At 35.0% G+C, this 26,680-nt stretch overlaps 1 protein-coding gene across 1 annotated transcript in view; it reads right to left on the bottom strand.

Annotated features, from left to right (window-relative positions):
• TMPRSS15 (transmembrane serine protease 15) overlaps positions 1-26,680 on the bottom strand; it is a 121,964-nt gene that overhangs the window by 60,741 nt on the left and 34,543 nt on the right. Inside the window, exons 8-13 of the mRNA XM_047873966.1 lie at positions 22,288-22,394; positions 21,065-21,205; positions 20,296-20,445; positions 4,058-4,163; positions 3,613-3,763; positions 831-966 (exon numbers count right to left, since the gene is read on the bottom strand). Of these exons, the coding sequence (XP_047729922.1) occupies positions 831-966; positions 3,613-3,763; positions 4,058-4,163; positions 20,296-20,445; positions 21,065-21,205; positions 22,288-22,394 (791 nt within the window). The remainder of the gene's footprint in view (positions 1-830; positions 967-3,612; positions 3,764-4,057; positions 4,164-20,295; positions 20,446-21,064; positions 21,206-22,287; positions 22,395-26,680) is intronic.

A 26,680-nucleotide genomic window follows, 5' to 3' on the forward strand; every position in this document is an offset into this window, starting at 1 on the left:
AGTGAAGACATCTCAATAAAGGCAATACCTGTTTTATATAATTTATCATTGTACCTTTTTTTTTTTCCTGCCAAATCCTGTAGCCTAAAAGTAGTATGTAGTTATGGTCTCCTTTGACATGCTAAGATGGATAGTAATGCCCCATTTTCCTCTCAAATGTCATGTTTCCCATTTGTATTAAAAACACAGGTAGACACAGGCTCCTTTTTTTTTTTTTTTTTTTTTTTTTTGCCTTAAAAGAACCCATAAGACAAGGGAAATCCTGGTCACTGCTCAGCTGAAACACGTTAGTGGCCCCATGAAGGGAGCACATTGCAGGGCCTTACGAAGGCATCATTTTAGGATAAAAATCTTTCATGTGATCTTGGTGTGTATAGTCAAAGTCCAGGCCCAATAATTACTATTAAATTATTCCAGAAAAAGGCTGGGTGGGTTTCAAGCTTAATTAAACTCTTCTTGAGATCTAACATCATTTTTTAAGAAGACCATGAGAATCTTAAGGTTTTTTTCCCCAAAGATTCTCAGCCATACCACATGGTCAATACAGCCTTAATTTGTATTTTAGTGAAAACAGGATGGAAATCAACACCTTAATTATTAAAAAAATATACTAACATTATTATAAGTATTATGCATAACAAAGTACCAAATGATTTCTTTATGAGTGTATGCATAACGTAATATTTTGTTAGCTTCCATTTTACTTATATTTTGAAGTCTTAGATTTTCAGTGAAAAAATATTAGACTAAGATAATTTAAAAAGTCAAAGGAAGATCTACCTGAAAATATTAACGATTTAATTGGTAAAATACATGTTACAGTTACTTACTAGGAAGTTCTGGTGGAGGAGTTGGGACCAAAGTTGGTTCTGGATAAAGACTCACATTGCAAATCCCATATGTTAGGCTAATGTCATCCAAAGCTATATCACTCAGGAACTGGTTTTTAAAAGCATTAAAAGCAACCTGCAATTCAGAGAAGGATATGAAATCATTCTACTCTAATCTTCTCTGACTTGGTTCTTGTGGCCCAACATTCTCTGGAGAATCAGTATTACCAACTCTAAATATAAGAGGGCAAGTGTCTGTACAATGGAATATTGATAGATCATGCTCTTTTATAATCCTTCTGCTGAGTCCACTCCTTTACTTATGTCCACTGGTGTCTTCCTTCTGAGTTAGGCAATATTGTCACAGTTTCTCTATGTCTCTGTCTGTCTCTCTCTCTCATGATTTGTCATACTCTACTGAATTCTGCTACACATCCACATTTTCTGGCATTTTCTTCTCACAGATTCCTCCCTGCAACACTATTAGAAATCCAGGTAGCTGTCTGTCTTCTTATAGCATACAAACCCTAAAGGGAAGACACACCAACTGAATAATTTAAATGAGAAAAGAAAGGGACAAGGGAAAAATGGGTATAATATGATCACTCAGGGCCAACTAGTTCTTTTTTTTTTAATTTTTTTTCTTTCAACGTTTATTTATTTTTGGGACAGAGAGAGACAGAGCATGAACGGGGGAGGAGCAGAGAGAGAGGGAGACACAGAATCGGAAACAGGCTCCAGGCTCCGAGCCATCAGCCCAGAGCCTGACGCGGGGCTCGAACTCACGGACCGCGAGATCGGGACCTGGCTGAAGTCGGACGCTTAACCGACTACGCCACCCAGGCGCCCCAAGGGCCAACTAGTTCTGATATAGTTCACCCAGAAAGCTGGTGTGAGATCCTGTGTGAGGGTAATGCCCAGAGGACACAGACCCAGACTTGGAAGAAAGTTTCAAGTGGTCAGATGAAACATATTAGGTTCTTAAGGACAGTGAGTATTTTAGCTGAACTTTCCTGGATCCTCTTCTGTAGGAAAGACATAAACAGAATACCTGCTCTACGCTAATTGCTATGCAAGTCACATTGTACACGTTATCTCATTTAATTCTTTCAACACTATTATACAGTCATCCATTCACACAATTGTTCATTCATCCTACCTACTTTATGCTAGACATAATTCCAAAGAAGGATTATTTTCTCCCTTTCATGTACGTGCAGGTTGAATTTCAAAGAGACTAAAGTGACTTAAGATTTCATAACAAAGTGGCAGAGGCAAGGTGCAACTATTTGTTGAACTTGCTGTTCTCATTCTGCCTGATAAGCTAACTTGGAAGAAGTGGGTGGAGTTATACTACTTTAAAAAAAATGTTTAATGAGTTGAGACAGATTTTGCCACTGCAATGCAGCTGTCCCCCCTTATCTGAGGTATTACTTTCTGCCATTTCAGATCCTCATGGTCAACCAAGTTCTGAAATAGATGATCTTTCTTCGGTATTGTTAGAAGGTCAGTAGTAGCATAAGGCCATGTCACAATGCCTATAACATTCACTTCACTTCATCTCATCACATAGGCATTTTATCATCTCACATCATCATAAGAAGGGTGAATAAAGTACAATAACATATTTTGAGAGAGAGCGAGAGGCCAGATTCACATTACTTTTGTTACGGTATATTGCTGTAATTGTTCTATTTTTTTATTATTTTTGTTAATCTCTTACTGAGTCTAATTAATAAATGAAACTTTTTTGTAGGTATGTATTTATAGAAAAGTACACAGTATATATAGGGTTTGATAGTATCTATGTTTTCAGGCATCCATGGGGGTCTTAGAATATATCCTCTGTGGACAAGTCGGGTACTACACTTATTTTCCTGCTTCTGCCATTTCCTAGTTCCCTTGATGTCCTATTTTCCTTTATCCTTCTCCAAATTATCAGAAAACAAAGTTGGAGAAGAAAACTTCACAGAAAAAATAAAAAAGACTTCAGAAGAAAGAAAAATGGAAGGAATGCAGACAAGTGTGGTTGATTATTGCCTGCCTTACATGAAATCACAGGGGCGAACTGAAGCCTTCACAATGACGATGTCTGTCCAAACAGACACCTACTGAGAGTTACACTCTCTTGTCTGAAATGACCCGATTCAAACATTGTTAATTTGGTCTGACTATTAGCCTGTATTATCCTGTATTTTAATTGCAAACACCCTTAGGAAGAGAACACATTAAGCTGTTATCTGAAAAATTAATCCACTTTAATGTGGATTAAGAAACTCCCCAATGATATAGCTTGTACAATCTGTTTCTAAAGGAAATATATAGATTAAGTCAAAGTAAGGCAAGGTGGATGGATACTGATGGGTGTGGATGTTCTAATAGGAAAGGATGATTCCCTAGAAAGTGCAGGGTTGATCTAGGTGGTGTTTGTGAAAGCTGAAGTCCTTGGTATGTAGGGGACATGGGAAGACATGGTCGACTTGTGCTAGAAAGTTGCTGAAGAAAACTGAAATAGATCACAAAGTTTCTATGGATTTTATCGCTCATTATAAGCAATAGTTTCATGTAGTAGTTGTTTTTCTATAAGTGGTTTTAAATAAATGAATGGACAAATGAAAATGTAGGCACTCAAAATTAAAAAAAAAGATGAAGCAAGTAGAAAAAGTGACTTGGCTATATTCAGAAAAAAATAATTTTTTCATCATGCTACCTTAGATTATAATTGTATCACCATTTGTAGAACACAAATACATGATTATAAATCACAAGGTATTTTGCCAACCTTAAATTCCACTGTTTCATTTAATGTTACTTGTCCATAATTCCAATTTTCTCCATAATTTCCTTCCTTTTGGAAAACTGTCTTCTCCATGTTTTGGTTACTGCTGATATTAATGCTTAATTTATAGACATTTTCACCATACATATAATACCTAATTGGGAAACAAGCAGAAATGGTTGGATTTCTACAATATTAGAATAAATGGAACTTAGGACTTTTCTAAATCCTTTACTTTCTCTGAAATACTCTATTTTTCCTTGAGTGAGAGAGTTCCTAGAGAAGGGGAGGGAGTCTCCCATCATTTTGCTATTTTATCTGTTGGATAAATAATAGCAAATGAATTAAAACTTGGGTGCCTTAGTAAAATCAGAGTCTGGCAATGTGACAAAGGCAATGTTACTCATTAAATAAGGCAATATTTATTTCACATATGTCTATGACATACCAGAAACTGAGGCAGACTGGTTCCAAAGTGGGGTCTAAAGGGAGACTTAAGAGCCCTACTCTTTCTCGTCTCCCTCCTGGTCCAGTTGGGGTGGAAATGTAAAATCCTATAAAAACAAAAAAAAAAGTTTTACTTCATTTAAATTTCAGCAATTTCATTGTGTGAGATACATCATGTATAAGCAGAAAAGAGCAACTTTAAGGTAAAAATGTAAAGACGGAAAGGGCAGTAGATGTGAATCTAGAGGGCACTATCTCTGCCATAAAAATTATTATTTAGGAACTCAACTCTCAACTTCCCAATTTATAAAACAAGACCCTTGAATTGGAGTATCACTAAAGGTATATCAATCCCTGACTTTTTATGAGTCCAAATGATTATTTCATCATATTATCGTATCTAAACGCCACTTTAATTCCCATTTACTAGATGTTTTGATCAATTCCCTTCTTTAGAGACAATGAGTACATGAGAGTATTTAGATATGCTACTGGATTAACTCATGATATATGCAAGTATTTGTGCACAAATTTGAAGGCAATGTTAAGAGTTTCAAAGACAGTCAGTTTTTTCTTTCATGGACTATACTGCATTTCTCCCTATAAGAAGTTACCTGCTTTTATAATGGTTTCATCTTCTATATTTCTTTGAATGAGAACTAATCAGATCACAGAAGAGCAGGAAGCATGCTAATCTACATAAAAGCTTTCTATAATAGCTCAAGCCACTGCATAAAGTCCTTTCTGGTCTGGAATTCATTATTCCAACCAATGATTTGAGTTATTTGAAGTGTGGGAAGAGTTGCTTGAATGAGATCATCTTGAACACTTTCTTAGGGAAATTTATTTATTTATTTTATTCTTAGTTTGCAGCTTATATATTATGACAGAAAGCAGGAATCATGTAACAAAATATTACATAAAGCAAATGACATATTGGGTAAATCTAATTTTATTAGAATGTTATTTTTTTATGAAACACTGAAATTTAGTGTTTATTTGAAATCAAGCATGTTCTCTCTTTGTGCTTTCCAACAGAAATATTTATTTATTTATTTATTTATTTATACTTATATATATTTTTTTAATGTTTTCATTTATTTTTGAGAGACAGAGAAACAGAGCATGAACAGGGGAGGGTCAGAGAGAGAGGGAGACACAGAATCTGAAGCAGGCTCCAGGCTCTGAGCTGCCAGCATAGAGCCCGATGCGGGGCTCAAACTCATGGTCTGTGAGATCATGACCTGAGCCGCTTAACCAACTGAGCCACCCAGCTGCGCCCCAACAGAAATTTTTAAAAGCAATGCTGTATAAAATTCAACTCATTCATTTACAACATGCAGCATAAGGACAAGATACAAAGTAAAGTACTAGTAAAACTGCCAATAGATATGTCAATTTATATGTAGGTAAGTACGGCAAAAAATTCAAAATAAATTAGTCTTTTATCAAGGTGAAATCATGGTCAAGTATATATATTTAAAAAAATTTTTTTTGAGTGTTTATTATTTTTTAAGGAGAGAAAGAGAGTGTGTGAGCAGGGGAGGAGCAGAGAGAAAGGGAGACACAGAATCCAAAGTGGGCTCCAGGCTCTGAGCTGTCAGCACAGAGACCCACGTGGGGCTTGAACTCACAAACCATGAGATCGTGACCTGAGCCAAAGTCGACGCTTAACTGCATAGTCAAATATATTAATAAATGTAATATTAAGTACATTCACTCGACTTAGATTATAAAATGTAAAATGGAAATGAATGAATGTTTAACAGTTTATATTAACATGTTACTAATACTTTATATAAGGCTGTGGCATTTCATGAGTACTTATTTTAGCTTTATAGTTAGTGCTCAATTATTCAACCTAATAAAAAATGTAACATAGGAGATGATCCAGAGTCCATCCTTTAAATGCCAAATTCCAAAACCCGTTTGAATTGACCTTAATTTTAGTTGATTATAATATAGTTGGGGAGGAAATGATTAAAATACTATTGAATGCCATGAATCAATAGTGAAATGGGTACCTTGTTCAGAAATATTTCTAGTTAGCAGCATTTATATACCATGAAAACTATTGTGCTTCTATTTATGTTTGGCCATGTTCATAGTCAATTAGTTAGAAGAAATATTTTGAACCTATTGTTTACTCATTGAGCAGTAATATATATGGGATTTTTAGTCTTATAAAGATATCATGACGCTATGGGTTTTGTACCACTGTTCAGATAAAACTATTAATCATGTGGCTCATAGTACCTTATGAATTTTGCATAAATACATTTTAAAAAACACAATATATTACATATCACATAGAATTGCATGTTTTGGAATATAACATAAAATAACATATTAATAAATATATAATAATAAAAATGGAAAAATAATATATTAAATATTTCTGTGATATCAGCTAAATTCTCTACTTAACAAATCAGAAGATGAAGAAAATTCTTCATAAAATTATGAATTTTTAAAATAGAATATTGTTTACATAAAAATTTACTTGTCCACCTCATGTCCTTAAATTTCATCTACAATATTTTCCTGTGGGGGTCATTTGACCTGTCTTTAACGTTTGTCAGATTTGCAGGAATCATTGCATTCAAGGCAAGCCCATTCCATTTCAACACAATTAGAAAATTCTTTTCTTTTCTAAGAGTAAGTTATCATGTGCTTATTTTTTCAAATTTTGCTCCTCAGCCCATTAAGGATAAATGAATTTATGTTAACTACAAATGTTTAAGCTACTATTTTGACTTTTCTAAGTCTTCTCAAGCTTTTTTTCATCCTTTTGGCCTTCAATAATTTTAAGATGGCACAATTTCAATTGCCTCGCATTTGATAAGCTCTCAGTTGTACATCCATCTGGTTCCACTCAGAATATGGAAACCAGAAGTTCACACAATATTTCTGTTGGAGTATCTTAGCAGGTGGACTAATAAGGACATAATACCTTGGGAGTATAATTTAAGTTATAATATCATTGACACTATTTATTTTTAAGTGTGTCTCATTCATAGTTCTCTAACTCTCCATGAGAATTCTTCACCTCCTCCATCCTTGCCCTATAATGCCTCCTTCTGCACAATCTAATTGGTCCCTTATTTACCATCTGCTTATTTCCTACTAAACAAACATAAATTTACAATGATGGTTGAAGCTACTATACTATGACTTCAGTGTCATTTTCTAGCCATAGTTCTTATAATTCATCTATTTACAGGTAGCACTTCTACAAAATTACATTATTTTGATTTTTTTCAACCCCCAGAAATGTTAAGACATATGGGCCTTTTTTCCCCCGTTTTTCTGTCCCTCTACGTCTCCTTACGATTGTACTTGTCAAAATCTTACTAATTTTTTGAAATCATTTAGCTCATATTGCCATTTCCTTTAGAAAGTGCTTATTGATCCTCCCAATCATATGTGTCCACTCCTTTTGAATTGTCTGTTGCGCATGTACTTTCTCTGATGTCACTTAGTTTATCCGTTTTTCTTTTCTTTTCTTTTTTTAGTTTATTTATTTTGAGAGAGAGAGAGAGAGAGAGAGAGAGAGAGAGGCAGAGAGAGAGAGAGAGGGTGGGAGAGAGAATCCTGAGCATGTTCTGTACTGTCGGCGTAAAGCACCACATGGGCTCCTTCCAGCTCACGACCTGGAAGAGATCGTGACCTGAACAGAAAACAAGAGTCAGATCATGACCTGAGCAGAAAACAAGAGTCAGATGCTTAACTGACTTAGCACCCAGATGTTCCTCACTTAGTCTATTTTCCTGTGTATTATATTCATATTCATATGTGACCTTTAAAACTGTTAGATTTGGGGAGAAAAATACACTTGGTTCATTTTTGAATTTTCAATATGGATTAGCTGAATGTTGCTTAATTTATTCTTATTACACCAATTTGACTTGTTCATTTTAAATTTATTAAAGTAATACACAAAAGGAATGATTAGATAGATATTTTTCATAATCACATGGGAATTTCTACGGTGAAATGATAATTTCTTCTAAAATCTTACAAATTTCTTGAAATGTCTTCAAGAACTCTTCCATTAGCCTCATAGCTTAAAACCCAGAAGATTGAATTTATTTTGTTAACCTAAGCATATAATGAACCTGTTTGTGGAGCTTTGGTTTTTCTTACTTCTTTCTATCCCTTTTACTGCTTTTTTCCCCATGAACCAAACCTAACTGTTTCACACCCAACACCTCAAGTAAGGAGAAAAAGTGTTGGACACGTGCTAATGTGATATAGACACAGGAGCAGCTGGACAGTCTGTAGAACTTTGTGGAAACTTGGAGATCCCTCTCAAGAGGAAATTAGCCTGAAACAAACCATTTTGTGGATTGTGAGCACCTATGTAAAATTAACTGAACCTAGGAGATAAATATTGTAAGTTTTACATTACAGAATGCTTCAAATTCAAGTCTATCAATATTAATAGACTTTCTATTAATGAATTTCCTAAAATTCAACATCACAGGAAAGCTAAGGGAATAAAGACAAATATTACTTTGAACACACTAAAGTCATACTTATGTTAGAAGAAGGTATCTGTGCTACATGAAATGCAGATATCTAAAAGGCTTAATATACTTTCCAAAATTGAACAGTATAACTATTTTTCTCCCTAGCCTAACACTGAAAACAGTTCTGCAGTAAATTTTTATCTATTGAATGCTTTTGCAACATGAAAAGAAAATAGTTATAATCCCTAGCATTTCTACAGCACTTTTTGCTTGCCATTTTCTTATTATATTTATTTACTTATTTTTTGTAAACATAGTAACCAATTTAATGTTCAAAACATGCCTCTAAAGTCAGGTCCTATTATCATCAGCCCACTACCCAGATGAGGGAACTGAGGCAAAGAGGACAGATATATTGTCTAAAGGGCAGAGCTGGTTTAAACCTAGCTGGCTTCAGGGTCTCTATTTTAATGATGTTTTACCACTACACTACACTAGCCCCTAAGCATTAGAAACAATTATGATTTCTCCGAGAAAGACCAACAAAGAAACACTTGCTTTGAGCTGTCTAGCCCTTTTGTGACCCCTACATTTCTGAAGTTTTCACATGTTACTGACCTCATTTTCCCTGAATGTTCTGAACAAAGGAACCACTTCTGAGCTCCCCAAGATGCCGCCCTGTATCAGTGCCACCATTTCCACTGACTCCCTTTGCTTCTAAGAGGTGCAGAGAAACTCTGAGCATCCACACTGCACACATTTGGAGCCGGTGCTCTACCAGGAGACAGTTCTTTAGAAGGAACCGAAAAGTTAAGGGGCTTAGATGTTCTTCCCTAAAGCAATGTTAATTCAAAGTTTATCTGTTTCATTTAGACTTTTCTGTCATTTAAAGTGAAGGCAAAGAACAAAAATCCCCTGCATGGATAAGAGGAACAGCAGGAGAGATTTAATTCTCTTCCATTTCAGAGGTAGGATGTTCTGACACATAAAAAAGCAGGTTGGAAGAAAAATGCCCCTGGGGGCGGGGAATGTCTGGTAGATTATGAAATCACTGGTAGGAGAGTTGGAGAGAACCTATTAAATCCTATCATCCATTCTCATTACACCACTGCCTCTGCTGGGTTCTGAACCGCTCTGACTTGTCTCATTTTAAATAACTCCTGCTACATGACTTTCTCCTGAGACTCCATTTCCGACCCAACTATTTAAAATCTTCACCTGACATTCAACCTGTTTCACTGTGGTCATTTTCATCTTATTTCTTTAGTTATTTAATCTGTTGGCAAGCTGAAACCATTTTTCACCTGTAATGTACTTCTATTCTTCAAATATCAGTGGAATTATTTTATCTCTTATTATGATGACATAAAAGTAGAAAAATGATCATTTGAACATCAAAGACTTCAACTACATAAAAGGTATCTGTCATAGTCAATAGATATAAATGCTTTCTGTACTTTCCTCTAACTACTCTTGTCCAAGTGTGGTACAGACATTTTTTTTTTTTTTTTTTTTTTACAATAAAGACAAAAGCTGGTCAAATGATTTAACTGTTTTAGACCAGGCTTCTTCAGAGGGCTGGGGTGATTATCGCTTTGGGGTTAGTCTTTAGCTGTGCAGATTACTAATTTATCCATAGAGATCAGGCTCTGGGAAATCACTTATTCAAAGAAGAGTAACTATGTATTATACTATGCATGTCATTATTTTCAATACTAAACGTGTTTGGTCTAATGGGATTGGCCAGCTACACAGAACACATTTTTGTTCAGAGCTCTGTATTGGTAACTAATTTAGCAGAATCCTGTTGCCTTTCCTTTCAGAACCTGACCTCTTCTTACTGTATCTGGTCCCACTGATCTGAAAGTCCTATGGCCTCTTCTCTGGGTGGGGTGATAACTCTCCTCTGGTCTCCCTGACAACACTCTTGCCCTTCTATTCACTATTCTACGAGCCAGTGTGAATCCTATCACTTCTATGCTCAAGAACCTCCAATAACTCTTCATTTCACTAAGGAAAGAGCCAAAGCTATAGAAGACCCATCATTATCTGCACTCCACTGGCCCTGTTTATTCCACATCAGCCATGCTGGCCTCCTAGCTTTTTTTCAAATAGGTCAGGCATACTCCCTTTAAAGTTCTTGTTCTTCTTCTTCCTTGTCTGGAATAATCTATATAGTCAATTCCTTCCATTCCATAAAGTTTTCTTTTGAATGTCACTTTTCTATGAGATCCAACTGATCACCCTCTTTTAGTCTACACCAGCACTCCTGCACACCTGCCCTACCCACCGTCCTTACCAAACTCTACATTTTCTCAGAGCACTCATTCACATTTACAATACCCACAAATTGTAATTATTTGTCATGCAGATTGCTTAGTTTCTATTTTGTAAGTTTTTAAATTAAAATTTTTTTCCCCTTACTATATATGTTACATAATCTCAGAAAATCTGGTTTCATTTTACTCAAAGATATATACTGAGTGCCTTGAATAGGCACTGGGGCTCAAAAAAATATTTCTTGAGTAAAGGAGTGGAAGAATTATTCAACTGGGGCTTTTAATGATGACTATGGAAATAGATTAAAAATAGATCAAAAGTAGTCATTTTTAATTATGCAATATTTTGATCAAGTTGAAGTAGTGTGATGAGCCATATTTTGTTATTCCAGGGAGGCCATTGTCCAAAGGAACAGGACTAGTCAGATACATTTTTGCCCTGAGAAAACGAACTCTTTAATGTCCTCTTTCCAGATGTCATTCCCAATAGACATTAAATCAGCTATTTACTTTTTAGGTTATGAAAATGAGAATATTGATGTCTGCAATAGAAATGGCCACTGATAATATATTTAAAAGAAATTTTTTTAATGTTTATTTATTCTCAGAGAGAGAGAGAGAGAGAGACAGTGCAAGCAGGGGATGGGCAGAGAGAGAAGGAGAGAGGGAAGCAGGCTCTAGGCTCTGAGCTGTCAGCACAGATTCCTGATGTGGGGCTCAAACTCAGGAACCATCAGATCATGACCTGAGCCAAAGTTGGATACTTCGCTGACTGAGCCACACAGGCATCCCGGCATTGATAATATATTTAAATGCACATGTCACCAGGTTATTTTTATGTTATAAGCAATTTCTCACAGTCAATAACTCATTCAGAAATTACTTATTGAGTCAGAGTTGAAGACATTCATTCATATATCCAAATATTTTTACATGTTAATTAGATTCAGGCACTGAGAAGGCACTAGGAATTCAAAGATGAAAAAGACAAGTTCCTCATTTCTGAAGAGAATACTGTAGTGAAAAGAAAAAAATAAGTAAGAAAATATAATACTACATAACAGGAAAAACAAAAGAGGTGTTTAAAATGCTTAACAGAAAGAAAGATTTTGACTTGGAGGTTCCAGACAGGCTTTATGGTGATAAGTAGTGATATGAGATTTGTGTGTTTAATGCCTAGAGCCCTATCAGGTTAGAGGCAGATTATAATATGTGTTTTTGGAGTTGAACCATATTCTCATCCGTAACCTATTGACAAGTCATATTGTTGGATGGATTTTGTTTAAGAAAATTAGCTAAATTCCAAAATTGCTATTCTGCCCTTTCTGTAATTTTCCTTACTTTGTAAAATATGCATTACTTCTAGATTTGAACTCTCCATTCAGTGATTAATTTGGTATTATAAATACATGCTTCTAAGGTTTTCATGAGCAGTCTTCCCAGTATGATTTCCTTATCTTCTGATAATTCCCCATGATTTCTGGACTTCTCCATCAACTATTATCATCTCCAATGTTATCTTTCTACCTGAAATCCAACTGATATTCACATGAAGAGGTATTTACTAATCACAACCATTTCTCTCAGGACCATGCTTTAGAATCAGCTCTTCCACAGTCTTTTTTCTGTGACTGATGTTTGTGTCTCCACAATTTATATATTGAAACCCTACTCATCTTGTGACGGTGTTTGGAGGTGGGTAATTTGGTCATGAATGTGAATCCCTCATGATGGGATTAGTGACCTTATGAGAAGAAATAAGAGAGAGTGCTCTCTGTCTCTCCCTGACTCTCTGTCTCTCTCTGTTGTGTGAGGACACAGTGTCAGGGCAGGTGGCTGTGGCCCAGGAAGAGTGTTCTCATCAGAACCTGTCCATGCCGCCACCCTGACCACAGACTTCCAATCTCCAAAACTGTCAGAAATCAATTATTGTTTAAGCCAAGCGGTCTTGGTATTCTGTCATAGAGGCTTACACAGACTAAGCAGACTAAGACAGTTCCTCAGAAGAAGGAGATCTATCTCTATATCTGTATTCTAAGATAGCATGACCTTGTATACTGAAAATTTTAGGGAAGTCTTTAAAAACTATCAGAGTTAGTAAACAAATTCAGCAAAGTTGCAGGGTCCAAAACCAATATACAAAACTCAACTGTATCTCTATATGCTAGCAATAAACAATCAGAAAATGAAATAAAGGCAAAGTAAACCAAAGTTCAGGAAAGTTGATTGTCTCCTATGCATCCAGTTAGTAAATAATTAGTGGTAAATCTAGGACAAAAACCTATGTCTTTTTTTTAACTGCTTTTATTTTTTATTTTTTAAAATTTACATCCAAATTAGTTAGCATATAGTGCAACAATGATTTCAGGAGTAGATTCCTTAGTGCCCCTTACACATTTATCCCATCCCCTCCCACAACCCCTCCAGTAACCCTCAGTTTGTTCTCCATATTTATGAGTCTCTTCTGTTTTGTCCCCCTCCCTGTTTTTATATTAGTTTTGTTTTCCTTCCCTTATGTTCATCTATTTGTCTCTTAAAGTCCTCATATGAGTTAAGTTATGATTTTTGTCTTTCCCTGACTAATTTCACGTAGCATAATACCCTCCAGTTCCATCTACATAGTTGCAAATGGCAAGATTTCAGTCTTTTTGATTGCCGAGTAATACTCCATTGTATATATATACACCACATTTTCTTTATCCATTCATCCATCAATGGACATTTGGGCTCTTTCCATACTTTGGCTATTGTTGATAGTGCTGCTATAAACATGGAGGTGCATGTGTCCCTTCGAAACAGCACACCTGTATCCTGTGGATAAATGTCTAGTAGTGCAATTGCTGGGTCGTAGGGTAGTTCTATTTTTAGTTTTTTAAGGAACCTCCATACTGTTTTCCAGAGTGGCTACACCAGCTTGCATTCCCACCAATAGTTCAAAAGAGATCCTCTTTCTCTGCATCCTCACCAACATCTGTTGTTGCCTGAGTTGTTAAAGTTAGCCATTCTGACAGGTGAAAGGTAGTATCTCATGGTGGTTTTGATTTGTATTTCCCTGATGATGAGTGATGGTGAGCATTTTTTCATGTGTCGGTTGGCCATCTGGATGTCTTCTTTGGAGAAGCATCTATTCATGTCTTTTGCCCATTTCTTCACTGGATTATTTGTTTTTTGGGTGTTGAGTTTGATAAGTTCTTTGTAGATTTTGGATACTAACCCTTTATCTGATATGTCATTTGCAATTCTTCTCCCATTCTGTCAGTTGCCTTTTAGTTTTGCTGATGGTTTCCTTTGCTGTGCAGAAGCTTTTTATTTTGATGAGGTCCCAATAGTTCATTTTTGCTTTTGTTTCCCTTGCCTCTGGAGACGTGTTGAGTAAGAAGTTGCTGCAGCCAAGATGAAAGAGGTTTTTGCCTGCTTTCTCCGCGAGGATTTTGATGGCTTCCTGTCTTACACTGAGGCCTTTCATCCATTTTGAGTTTACTTTTGTGCATGGTGTAAGAAAGTTGTCCAGGTTCATTCTTCTGCATGTCTCTGTCCAGTTTTCCCAGCACCACTTGCTGAACAGACTGTCTTTATTCCATTGGATATTCTTTCCTGCTTTGTCAAAGATTAGTTGGCCATACGTTTGTGGGTCCATTTCTGGGTTCTCTATTCTGTTCCACTGATCTGATTGCCTGTTCTTGTGCCAGTATCATACTGTCTTGATGATTACAGCTTTGTAGTATAGCTTGAAGTCTGGGATTGTGATGCCTCCTGCTTTGGTTTTCTTTTTCAAGATCGCTTTGGCTATTTGGGTCTTTTCTGGTTCCATACAAATTTTAGGATTATTTGTTCTAGCTCTGTGAAGAATGCTGGCTTTATTTTGATAGGGATGAATTGAATATGTAGATTGCTTTGGGTAGTATCGACATTTTAACAATATTTGTTCTTCTTATCCAGGAGCATGGAATCTTTTTCCATCTTTTTGTGTCTTCTTCAATTTCTTTCATAAGCTTTCTATAGTTTTCAGTGTATTGATTTTTCACCTCTTTGGTTAGATTTATTCCTAGGTATTTTATGTTTTTTTGTGCAACTATATATGGAATCATTTCTTGATTTCTCTTTCTGTCGCTTCATTGTTGGTGCTTAGGAATGCAACCTATTTCTGTGCGTTGATTTTATATCCTGCAACTTTGCCGAATTCATGAATCAGTTCTAGCAGTTTTTTGGTGGAATCTTTTGGGTTTTCCATATACAGTGTCGTGTCATCTGAATAGAGTGAATGTTTGATCAAGAAAGGATGCTGTATTTTGTCAAATGCTTTCTCTGCATCTTTGAGAGGATTATGTGGTTCTTGTCTTTTCTTTTATTGATGTGATGAATCACGTTAATTGTTTTACAGATATTGAATCAGCCCTGAATCCTAGGTATAAATCCCACTTGGTCATGGTGAATAATTTTTTTAATGTTGGATCCGGTTGGCTAATATCTTGTTGAGGATTTTTGCATCCATGTTCATCGGGGAAATTGGTCTATAGTTCTCCTTTTTAATGGGGTCTCTGATTTTGGAATCAAGGTAATGCTGGCTTCATGGAAAGAGTTTGGACATTTTCCTTCCATTTCTATTTTTTGGAACAGCTTCAAGAGAATAGGTGTTAACTGTTCCTTAAATGTTTGGTAGAATTTCCCTGGAAAACCATCTGGCCCTGGACTCTTGTTTTTTGGGAGATTTTTGATTACTAATTCGATTTCCTTACTGGTTATGGGTCTGTTCAAATTTTCTATTTCTTCCTGTTTCAGTTTTGGTAGTGTATATGTTTCTAGGAATTTGTCCATTTCTTCCAGATTGCCCATTTTATTGGCATATAATTTCTCATAATATTCTTTTATTATTGTTTTATTTATGCTGTGTTGGTTGTGATTTCTCCTCTTTCATTCTTGGTTTTATTTATTTGGGTCCTTTCCTTTTTTTTTTTTTTTTTTTTTGATCAAACTGACTCGTGGTTTATCAATTTTGTTAATTCTTTGAAAGAACCAGCTTCTGGTTTCATTAATCTGTTCTACTGTCTTTTTGGTTTTGATAGCATTAATTTCTGCTCTGATCTTTTTTATTTCCTGTCTTCTGCTGGTTTTGGGTTTTATTTGCTGTTCTTTTTCTAGCTCCTTAAGATGTAAGTTTGGTTGTGTATCTGAGATCTTTCTTCCTTCTTTAGGATGCCCCGGATTGCTATATACTTTCCTCTTATGACTGCCTTGCTGTGTCCCAGAGGTTTTGGGTTGTGGTGTTGTTATTTTCATTGACTTCTATATACTTTTTAATTTCCTCTTTAACTGCTTGGTTAGACCATTCATTCTTTAGTAGGATGTTCTTCAGTCTCCAAGTTTTTGTTACCTTTCCAAATTTTTTCTTGTGGTTAATTTCGAGTTTCATAGCGTTGTTGTCTGAACATATGAATGGTATGATCTCAATCTTTTTGTACTTACTTAAGGCTGATTTGTGTCCCAGTATATGGTCTATTCTGGAGAACGTTCCATGTGCACTGGAGAAGAATATATATTCTGTTGCTTTAGGATGAAATATTCTGAATATATCTGTTAAGTCCATCTGGTCCAGTGTGGCATTCAAAGCCATTGTTTCCTTGTTGATTTTTTGATTAGATGATCTGTCCATTGCTGTGAGTGGGGTGTTGAAGTCCCCTACTATTATGGTATCACTATCAATGAGTTTCTTTATGTTTGTGATTAATTGATTTATATATTTGGGTGCTTTCACATTTGGCACATAAATGTTTACAATTGTTAGGTCTTCTTGGTGGATAGACCCCTTAATTATAATATAATGCCTTTCTTCATCTCTTGTTACAGTGTTTATTTTAAAGTCTAGATTGTCTGATATAAGTATGGCTACTCCATACTTTTGTTGACCATTAGAATGATAGATGGTTCTCCATCCCCTTACTTTCAATCTGAAGGTGTCTTTAGGTCTAAAGTAGGTCTCTTGTAAACAGCATATAGATGGATCTTGTTTCCTTATCCATTCTGCTACCCTGTGTCTTTTGATTGGAGCATTTAGTCCATTGATGTTTAGAGTGAGTACTGAAACATGAATTTATTGCCATTATGTTGTTTGTAGAGTTGGAGTTTCTGGTGGTGTTCTCTGGTCCTTTCTAGTCTTTCTTTCTTTCTTTCTTTCTTTCTTTCTTTCCTTCTTTCTTTCATCTTTTCTCCCCTCAGAGAGTCCCCCTTAAAATTTCTTGCAGGGCTGGTTTAGTGGTCACAAACTCCTTTAATTTTTGTTTGTCTGGGAAACTTTTTATCTCTCCTTCTATTTTCAATGACAGTCTTGATGGATAAAGAGTTCTTGGCTGCATATTTTTCTGATTCAGCACATTGAATATACCCTGCCACTCTTTTCTGGCCTGCCAAGTTTCTGTGGATAGGTCCGCTGCAAACCTGATCTGTCTTCCCTTGTAGGTTAGGGACTTTTTTTCCCTTGCTGTTTTCATGATTCTCTCTGTGCCTGAGTATTTTGTGAATTTGACTATGATATGCCTCGTTGATGGTCGGTTTTTGTTGAATCTAATGGGGGTCCTCTGTGCTTCCTGGATTTTGATGTCTGTGTCTTTCCCCAGGTTAGGAAAATTTTCTGCTATGATTTGCTCCCCTACCCCTTCTACCCCTATTTCTCTCTCTTCCTCTTCTGGGACCCCTATGATTCTGATATTGTTCCTTTTTAATGAGTCACTAATTTCTCTAATTCTTAAATTGTGCTCTTTTGCTTTAATCTCCCTCTTTTTTTCTGCTTCATTATTGTCTATAAGTTTGTCCTCTATATCGCTGATTCTCTGTTCTGCCTCATCCATCCTTGCCGTCTCTGCATCCATCCGTGATTGCAGCTCAGTTATAGCATTTTTATTTCATTCTATTTTTTACTTCTTTTATCTCTGCAGAAAGGGATTCTAATCTATTTTTGACTCTAGCTAGTATTCCTATTATTGTGATTCTAAATTCTGGTTCAGACATCTTGCTTGTATCTGTGTTGGTTAAATCCCTGGCTGTCGTTTCTGTGTGCTCTTTCTTTTGGGGTGAATTCCTTCATTTTGTCATTTTGAAGGGAGAAAAGGAATTAATGATGTAGAAAAATTAAAATTAAAAAAATTAAAATTAAAAAATATTAATATTAAAAAATTAAAAACACACATAGACACACACATCTAATAAATGATGCTAGATCCTAGGTGTGTTTTGGTCTGGGTGTTGAAAGTGGTTTGACAGATTAGAGAAAAAAAAGGTGGGGGAAGGAAATTGTTTGAGAATTTGAAGAAATGAATACACGGAAGTAGACTAAAATGAGATGATGGGAGTAAAATAGAATTTGAAAAAATTTACACAAAAGTAAAGAATATAGTAGAAAAAATTGAAGAAAAATATTTTTAATAAAAATTAAAAATAAAAAATGAATTTTTCTCTTTCTGTATTCAAGAAAAAGAAAAGAAATGAAAAAGAGAAAAAAGAAAAAATCGTTTGAAAATTTGAAAAAGTGAATACACTGTAGCAGACTAAAATAAAATGATGGAAGTAAAATATAATTTGAAAAAAATTGCATAGGCAAAAAAATAGTAAAAAAATTAAAGAAAATATTTTTAATAGAAATCAAAAGTAAAAATGAAGTTTTTGTCTTTGCATCACGAAAAAGAGAAGAAATGAAAAAGAGAAAAAAGAAAAAGTAAAAAAAAGGAAATCGTTTGAAATTTTGAAAAGGTGAATACACTGAAGTAGAGTAAAATAAAATGATGGAGGTAAGATAGAATTTGAAAACATTTACACAAAAGTAAAAAATACATTTAAACAATTAAAGCAAAATATTTTTAATAAAAATTGAAAATAAAAATGAATTTTTTCTCTTTCTGTATTCAAGAAAAAGAAAAGTAGTGTAAAAGAGAAAAAGAAAAAAACAAAGAAAGAAAATTGAATAGAAGGACCTGCTAACAGATTGAAATAGGACTGGAATTACTTCATTTTCCCCTAGAAGTCAGACTATGTAGCACTTTATAGTCCTTAAACTAAGTAGGAGGTGAGACTTGTGTTCTTGAAGAGCGAGGTTGGTCCAGTTGGGTGGGGCTCAGTGTAATGGCTCCATTCTCCTCTAGATGGCGCTGCTAGCCTACTGGGGTGGATTGTTGCCGCACTGGTAAATGCATATGCGCATGCGCGGGATAGGTGACGCTTGTGTCACCCAAGTATCCAGTCTCTAGTGTCGGAACTGTTCTCCCGGATCAGCAATCGCGCACCCATCCTCTGTCTTCAGGTTTCATCCACTCCCTGCTTCTTCACTGTTCGTGACCAAGCTCCAGGCCGTACCTCTCTGCCGAGTTTTGTCTCAGATGTGGCTGTTTCCCCGGCCCCTTACTTCTGAAAGACTGCGGCTTTGACCATTTCCGCCCCTCTGCGGGAGGGTCTCACCGAGCTATGGCTGAATGCCAGCTGCACCCAGGAACCCTTGTGGGACCCTGCTGCTGCCGGTTCCTCGAGACTGCAGCCAGGTGCCAGCCCGCCCAGAAAAACTTCAAGCGATAGTGTAGCAGCAGCATTTCAGGGATTATGGGAAATCACAGTACACATCTGGCACCAGGCTTCACCCTTAAAGACCTTGTTCCAGCACCAGCGAATGTGGCCGTTTTCTGGGATCTGCTGGCACCAGGTGGCTTCAACAGTCTCCACCAAATGTCCTTCCAGCAATGGAACTGCTTTTCTCCGTGTGGTCCGAGAACCCCCTGGACCCCGTTCTGCTCCTGGGGATTCGCCCTTTTCACCCGAGCACCTACAGGTATGGAGCTGTGGAGTTGCAACCTTTGTGCTCCCCTTGTTTACAGTCTTAATGGAATTTAAACCCTCTCCTTTCTCCTTTCTCCCTTTTTAGTTTAGTCCCTGTGGCTGTTTCCAATTTTCCACTTTCTCTCCAGCTGCTTTTGGGGAGGGGTGCTTTTCCCGTATGCTCCCCTCCCCCCAGTCTCCGTCCTCTCTTCACCTGCAAACGCCGCTCCCTGCCTGCCTCCGGCTTCTGTCCCCAAGTTCACCTCTCCACACCACGTACCTGCTGAATTCTGTGGTTCAGGTTGTGCAGATTGTTGTGTTAATCCTCCAATCAGTTTTCTAGGTGTGTAGGACGGTTTAGTGTTGGTCTGGCTGTATTTCATGGACTCGAGACACACAAAAAGCTTCCATCCTGTTCCGCCACCTTGGCTCCTCCCAACAACCTAAGTCTTATCTGGAATAGCCTCTGTGTACTTTTCCATATTTCATGCATATACTGGGTAAAATAATGTATCTTTTGAAATATTCTCATTTGCTGGCCTATTTGATTACCATTTTCACTTCAAAACATTTGTTAGTCCATGATTTTTTTAAAAAAGAAAATCTGAAAAGACTACTTTTAATTTAATGCTGTTCACATTAAACTGCAGAAAACACCAGCTTCCCTTTGATTTTGAATTAAATATGAATTATACCTGAATAATTGCCAAAAGTATGGTCGAAATTTGGTCCAGTAAAAGGAGGAAATGTGTTTCCCTGAATCCTTTCCCATTCGTTATCATCATTTAGATCCTGGACCCAAAAACAAAAGCCATCTTCAAAATCACAGTTAATTTTCTCATAATCTGTGAATTAAAAAAAGAGGAAGAAAATACTTCAAATTTAGTCCACAGTGTGACTAATTGTAACCGATTGCATCAAAAATAATCTAGTCTTATACAGTCTTGTATATCTATAATTAAGTGTCATGCACATAGTCTTTTTTAATTCATCTTCATTCTGTTTCATTCCATTTAGTTGAAAAAAATAGCTTTTTGTTGCCAACTGTCTTAAATTAATATGCTTCCTGTATCCCAGTAGGCCTTTAGCAAAGCAAGCTTCTTTTTCTTAGTATTCTTTAATTTTACATCTGATCTCTATTGGTTTACCCAGAATATTGGTCAATATTCTGGAATATTCTCAGAATTAATTTTATGCATATGTGTGTGTCTACATATATGAAACTTTGTAATTTTTATGGAATTGATTATTTGATTCTTTTGAAGAACATGAACTATTTTTTAATTTCTCAATTTTCCTAAGTATCAAGGAGAGAGAGCTATACATGAGATACTCATTAAAGAACCTGCATAATAAAACAAATTATAACATTGTTCTAAAACTTTAAATTCTGCTACTTTTAAAATTCCATTACAATATTAGAGCATCTTAAAATTCAAAGGCTAAATAATAAACAATACTTACTATTAAGCTCTGTGCTATTAAATGCAGTATATGTCACAGTAAATCCAATATAATCATTTTCATCAGATTCTATAAGGAAGGTGGCAGTAACCTGGTTGGAAAAGACCCTAATTGTGCCAGGATTGGTTTCCCAGAGAGAAGCTACAAAAAAAAATGAACGACTATTATATACTTATAGATCTGTTCATCCATCTATCCATCCATCCATCCATCCTTCTGTCCATCCATCAATTTATTATTCTATCAATTGATTCATCAATCTATATTATACCACTCAGTATAATGAGCATTAGTAATGATTAATTGGTTAATTGAAATATCTTTTCTCCTAAGTGTTAGAAAACCCCAAATTATTATACATATTTATGGTTTGAAAAAGCTATATTTTTGTTTTTAATTATTAGCTGCACAACACTATATACTCATAAAAAGAAAAGATGCATCCCTTTATTGAAAAAGTTCCTCTAAGAAACACATAAATTAAGCAGTTATAAAACTAAAAATTTGGCTCTATCAGGTATTGCTCATGCCACACTAATAATGGCTAAAGCTTGGTCACAATAATAGAAGCAAGAGTAGTTTTTTGTCTTTCTACCCATATAAGTGTTGGACCAGACAGAATAGAGTGGGCGCATGTATATTAGTGAATTCCCCGCCCTCTATTCGGCTTCTATTACTGTCCATGTATATAATGACAATGGTTATGAAAGGACAATACCACCTATACCTATCATTTAATGAGCCTACATCCTGGGGTAGCCATTGTTTTACTCGCTGTATTCATAATAGTCTTGCAAAAGACTGAATAGTAGAGTGCATGTTGAAAATAGGAAGACATTCTGTGAGTTTATAACCAATGCAATGTTAGAGAAAATGAGAACAATGATTTTCGAGGTTTGTCTGAATTTTGCTTAATGGGGAGAAACAAACAAAGCATAGTAGCCAAAGACACAATTATATTTCTTTGGAAAATTCCATCTTATTTTAAAAAATAGTTAGAAGAGGGTAATGTGAAGTAGTAACCATTTTACTACTAAGAAGATTGATCACATAGGGAACTAAATTGTTCATTTTTATAATGAAAACCAGTTTTGCCTTTTCCTTTCAGTAACTTAAATTTCAAGTCCATATTCAGTTTAAAATCAAAGTCAAAACACATCACTTCAAAGAGTTTACTACATATTTTCATTTTGATAATGGATTGTATATTTGTTTTAACTTACCTCTTAAAATCTTGTTTGTACCCACACCTTCATAAATATTTAATACATCTGTATAATATGTATTAAAGTCATCGAAGCTCAGTTTAATGGAGAGTCCTTGATTTACACTAAATTAAGCAAAAAAAAGGTTACTACACTCTTAACAAGTTGTCAAAACTCTTTATGCATTCTAAAATTTGGATGTATTTTCTAATTGTGATTTAAAAATCACATAACATGAGATTGATGCTCAATGAATTTTTAAGCTTATGATACAGAACTGTTATCAATAAGCACAATGTTGTACAGCAGATCTCTAGGACTTTTTCCACTTTGTGTTACTGAAACTCTATACCATTGAACAGTAATTCCACATTTCACCCTCCCTCTGTCCCTGGAAACCAGTATTCTACTTTCTGTCTCTATGAATTTGAATAGTTTAGATGCTTCATATAAATAGAATTGTGCAGTATTTGGCCCTCTGTGAAAAGCTTATTTCACTTCACATGATATCCTCAAAGTTCACCCATGTTGTTGCATATGACAGGATTTCCTTCCTTTAATGACTGAAAAATATTCCCTTGTATGTATGTACCACATTTTTTTTATTCATTTCTCAGTCATGGACATTGAGGTTGTTTCCACTCCTTGGCTGTTGTGAATAATGCTGCAGTGGGAGTGAACATGGGATTGCAAATATCTCTTAGAGATTTTGATTTTGACTCTTTTGGATAAATATCCAGAAATGGGATTGCTGGATCGTACAGTAGTTCTATTTTTAAAATTATGAAGAACCTCTCCGTATTGTTTTCCATCGTTACCACACCATTTCGCATTCTATCAACGGTGCACATGGTTCTATTTCCTCCACTTCCTCACCAAATTTATAACATTCTGTTTTTTTTAATCATTGTGATTTTAATTTGCATATCCTTGATGATTGTTGATGTTGAGCAACTTTTCACATGCTTGTTGACTATTTGTATGTCTTCTTTGGAGAGGTACCTATTTGAGATTTTTGTCCATTTTTTTAAATTAGATATTTGGTTTTTGTTTTGTTTGGTTTTGTTTTTTTGCTATGTAGTTGTAATAGTTCCTAATATATTTTGGGTATTACCACTTTATCAGGTATATGGCTTGCAAACATTACCTTCCATTCCATAGGTTGCCTTTTTACTCTATTGATTTCTTCCTTTGCTGTGTGGAATGATTTTAATGTGACATAATGCCACTTGTCTATTTTTGCTTTAGTTGTCTACACAACTAAAGGAAATCACTGTGATGACTAATCTTATGAAGAGTTCTATTTTTTTTTTATGTATGTGAGATATGATTGTGTGGTATTTGGTTGATATGGGTGTGGTGGATTTGTGGTATGTGTGTTGATTGCATATTTGTTGTTTATGTGTGGGGTGAATATGGTGTTTGTATGTATGTGTGTACTGAGTGTGTCTCATGTGTGTGATATGTGTGGTATTCCAAATGGTGTTTGTGTATGATGCACGCAATAGGTATGTGTGTTGTATTTGTGGTGTTTGTTGTATATGTGTTGTTTATATGTGGTGTGTGTGGTATGTGTCTTGTGTGAATATTATGTGTATTTGTGTGCTGTATGTGTGATTCATGTGTGGTATGTGGCTGGTGTATGCATGATGTATTTCCTATCTTTTCTTCTAGGAATTTTATGATTTCTGGTCATACATTTAGGTATTTAATCCATTTTATGTTGATTTTCTATGATGTAAGATAGGGTCCAATTTTAGTTTTCTGTATGTGAATATCCAGTTTTACCAACACTGTTTGTTGAAGAGACTGTTGTATTCCCCTTGTGTAGTCCTGGAACCCCTAACAAAGATCATTTAACCATAGGGTGTGGGTTTATTTCTGGGCTCTCTATTCTGTTCTATTGGTCTATGTACCTGTTTTTATGCTAGTACCATGCTGTTTTGATTACTGTAGCTTTGTAATGTATTTTAAGACCAAGAAGTATGAGGCCTCCAGCTTTGTTCTTTTTCTCAAGGTTGCTTTGGTTATTTAGGGTCTTTTATGAGTTAATATGAATTTTAGAATTCTTTCTTTTCTATTTTTGTAAGAATATGGCATTAGGCTTTTGATAGAGATTGTATTGAATCCATAGATCATTTTCAGTAGTATGGACATTAATATATTATTACATTTTAACAATATTAAGTCTTCCAATCCATGAACATGAGATGTCTTCCCATTATTTGTGTCTTCTTTAAATTCTTTCAACTATGTTTTGTAGTTTTCAGTGTACAAGTCTTAACCTCCTTGGTTAAGTTTATTCCTAGGTACTTTATTCTTTTTGGTGCTATTGTAAATAGGTTTGTTCCTTAATTTCTTTTCTGGACTATTCATTGTTAGTGTATGGAAACACACATGATTTTTTATATGAATTTTGTATACTGCAACTTTGTTGATTTCTTTTATTAGTTCTAACAGATTGTGTGTATTTTTATGATTTTCTATATATGCAATCTTGTCAGTTCTTATGTGATCTTGCAAATGGTGGCAGCCATTTATACAAATTCTGCCTCAGTTAGGTCAGTTTAGAGGTGGGTGAGTGAGCCTGGTAGTGTGACCTCAGGACTCCAGTGTCAAAGTTTAAGAAGACATGGGAAGAAGAAATGAAGTAGGCTTCAGAGTGATTTCTAGTTTTTTAATTGAACTTTTGATGTCTTTAGGGAAGAATAAAATGAATTTTCCTTCATGTGTTATTTTTAAGCTATAAAGCTGAGAGATACAAGAGAAGCTCCTTAGGAAATTTTGCTTTCAGGATTCCTTTACTTTTCTTTATGTATAAAGTTGAAGGTACAAGAGAGAAACTAGTGAGTATTTCTTCTGACTCAGAAAAGCCAACTTGCAATAAAAATTTGGTCATTTATAGATAGAAGACTAATTAGAAAATCTAATATCTGTTTTTTATCATGTAGACATGGTTATCTTTTGATTTTTAAGGGAATGGGTATTCTTCTAAATATAACTTAATGCATTTTATATTTCTGTATCAAAATTTTTTTTTTAAAGCCCAGTTTTTTTGATAATTTAATATGGGGCTAAGCCCTTTACATTCATTACTACATTTAATAATGACTTTGGCCTCTGAATTTAGAGATGTTGAACTCTAAGGACGTAGAAATTTTGGGTCAAAGAGATTTAGTTATTAGCTAGAGATCACATATTTTGAATCTGTAGAGGGAAGATTTTAATTCATACAGATTGTCTCGAGTGCTCATATTCTTCATATTTGATTCTCTGCTAAATGTAGTTTTAATATAATTCCAACGATGGGCTGGTCTAGCCCAAAATATAGTTTAATTGCATCTTAAACTTTTCTCTACCATTTAATGGTCTTCAAGCTTATAGGAAACATGATTATCTTTATGACCCCCTTTGATCATAATTAGGAAAAACAAACTATCAAAGACAATGTATCACCATTGTAGTAACCAGTTTCAAGAAGAAAAACAAAATAGTTAGGTTGTTTATATGATGAATTAATTCATGATTTCATCTTGAAGTGCAGTGTTTAGGGTAACATTTTAGGTCCTTTGGGGTTTGGACATCATTGCTGCACTAATGGTGTATTTCTTAAAAATGGTTTTAAAAATTAAGTAATGGAAAAAAAAGTAAAAAAGAATAAAACCATACAAATCCTTAATTAACATAGTTTGATTGTTACATAAATGATATTACTACAATGGCAAAAGTTTGTTGGGTTCTCCTTATAAGCTCTCCTACAAGTGTGATCCAGTTTTATTAAACATTTAACAATTAAATTTAACAATTAAATTATATTTATTTGGTGTGAATAAAATTTCAAAGATTGCATGAAGAAATAATTTAGGATTCATGTTCTTTCCATTTTCAGAGAAAGTAATTTAAGATTTTTCTAAACCTTTCTGCTGACATTTTAAGTAAGGAATAGAATATTTTTCATTTTACTTGTAATCAATGCTAATAGCCATTTATAAATGCTTCTTTTTAAATTTGATCTGATTCTATTAGAAAAAATATCCCCCAAATTGTTTAATTCTTCACTTGACAAGTGAGCTGTCATTTTGAATACAAAATCTTATCTTTGGCATACAAGTAACATGTTGTCTAGAGCATGAAAACATATCTTACATGTGGCTGAACTCCAAAATAGAAATTATTTAAAGAGAACAGAATGTTCTTCTTCCCTTCATGAATTTGAAGGGAAATACGAATTTCCCTTCATATCCCATCTTATCTCTGGGGTATGTCTACACTAGGAAACAACACTGTGAATCTTTATGGAACCATTTTCTATCATACATGGTTGGCAAGAATGTGTTTGGCATTGCCTTATAACCTTCTTTAATCAGTTGTAATGTTGATTCTCCTAGTTTTCTAGTGAGTCATCACAATG

This window comes from Prionailurus viverrinus, chromosome C2 (assembly GCF_022837055.1).
Source record: "Prionailurus viverrinus isolate Anna chromosome C2, UM_Priviv_1.0, whole genome shotgun sequence".
In the NCBI taxonomy this organism is placed as follows: domain Eukaryota; kingdom Metazoa; phylum Chordata; class Mammalia; order Carnivora; family Felidae; genus Prionailurus; species Prionailurus viverrinus.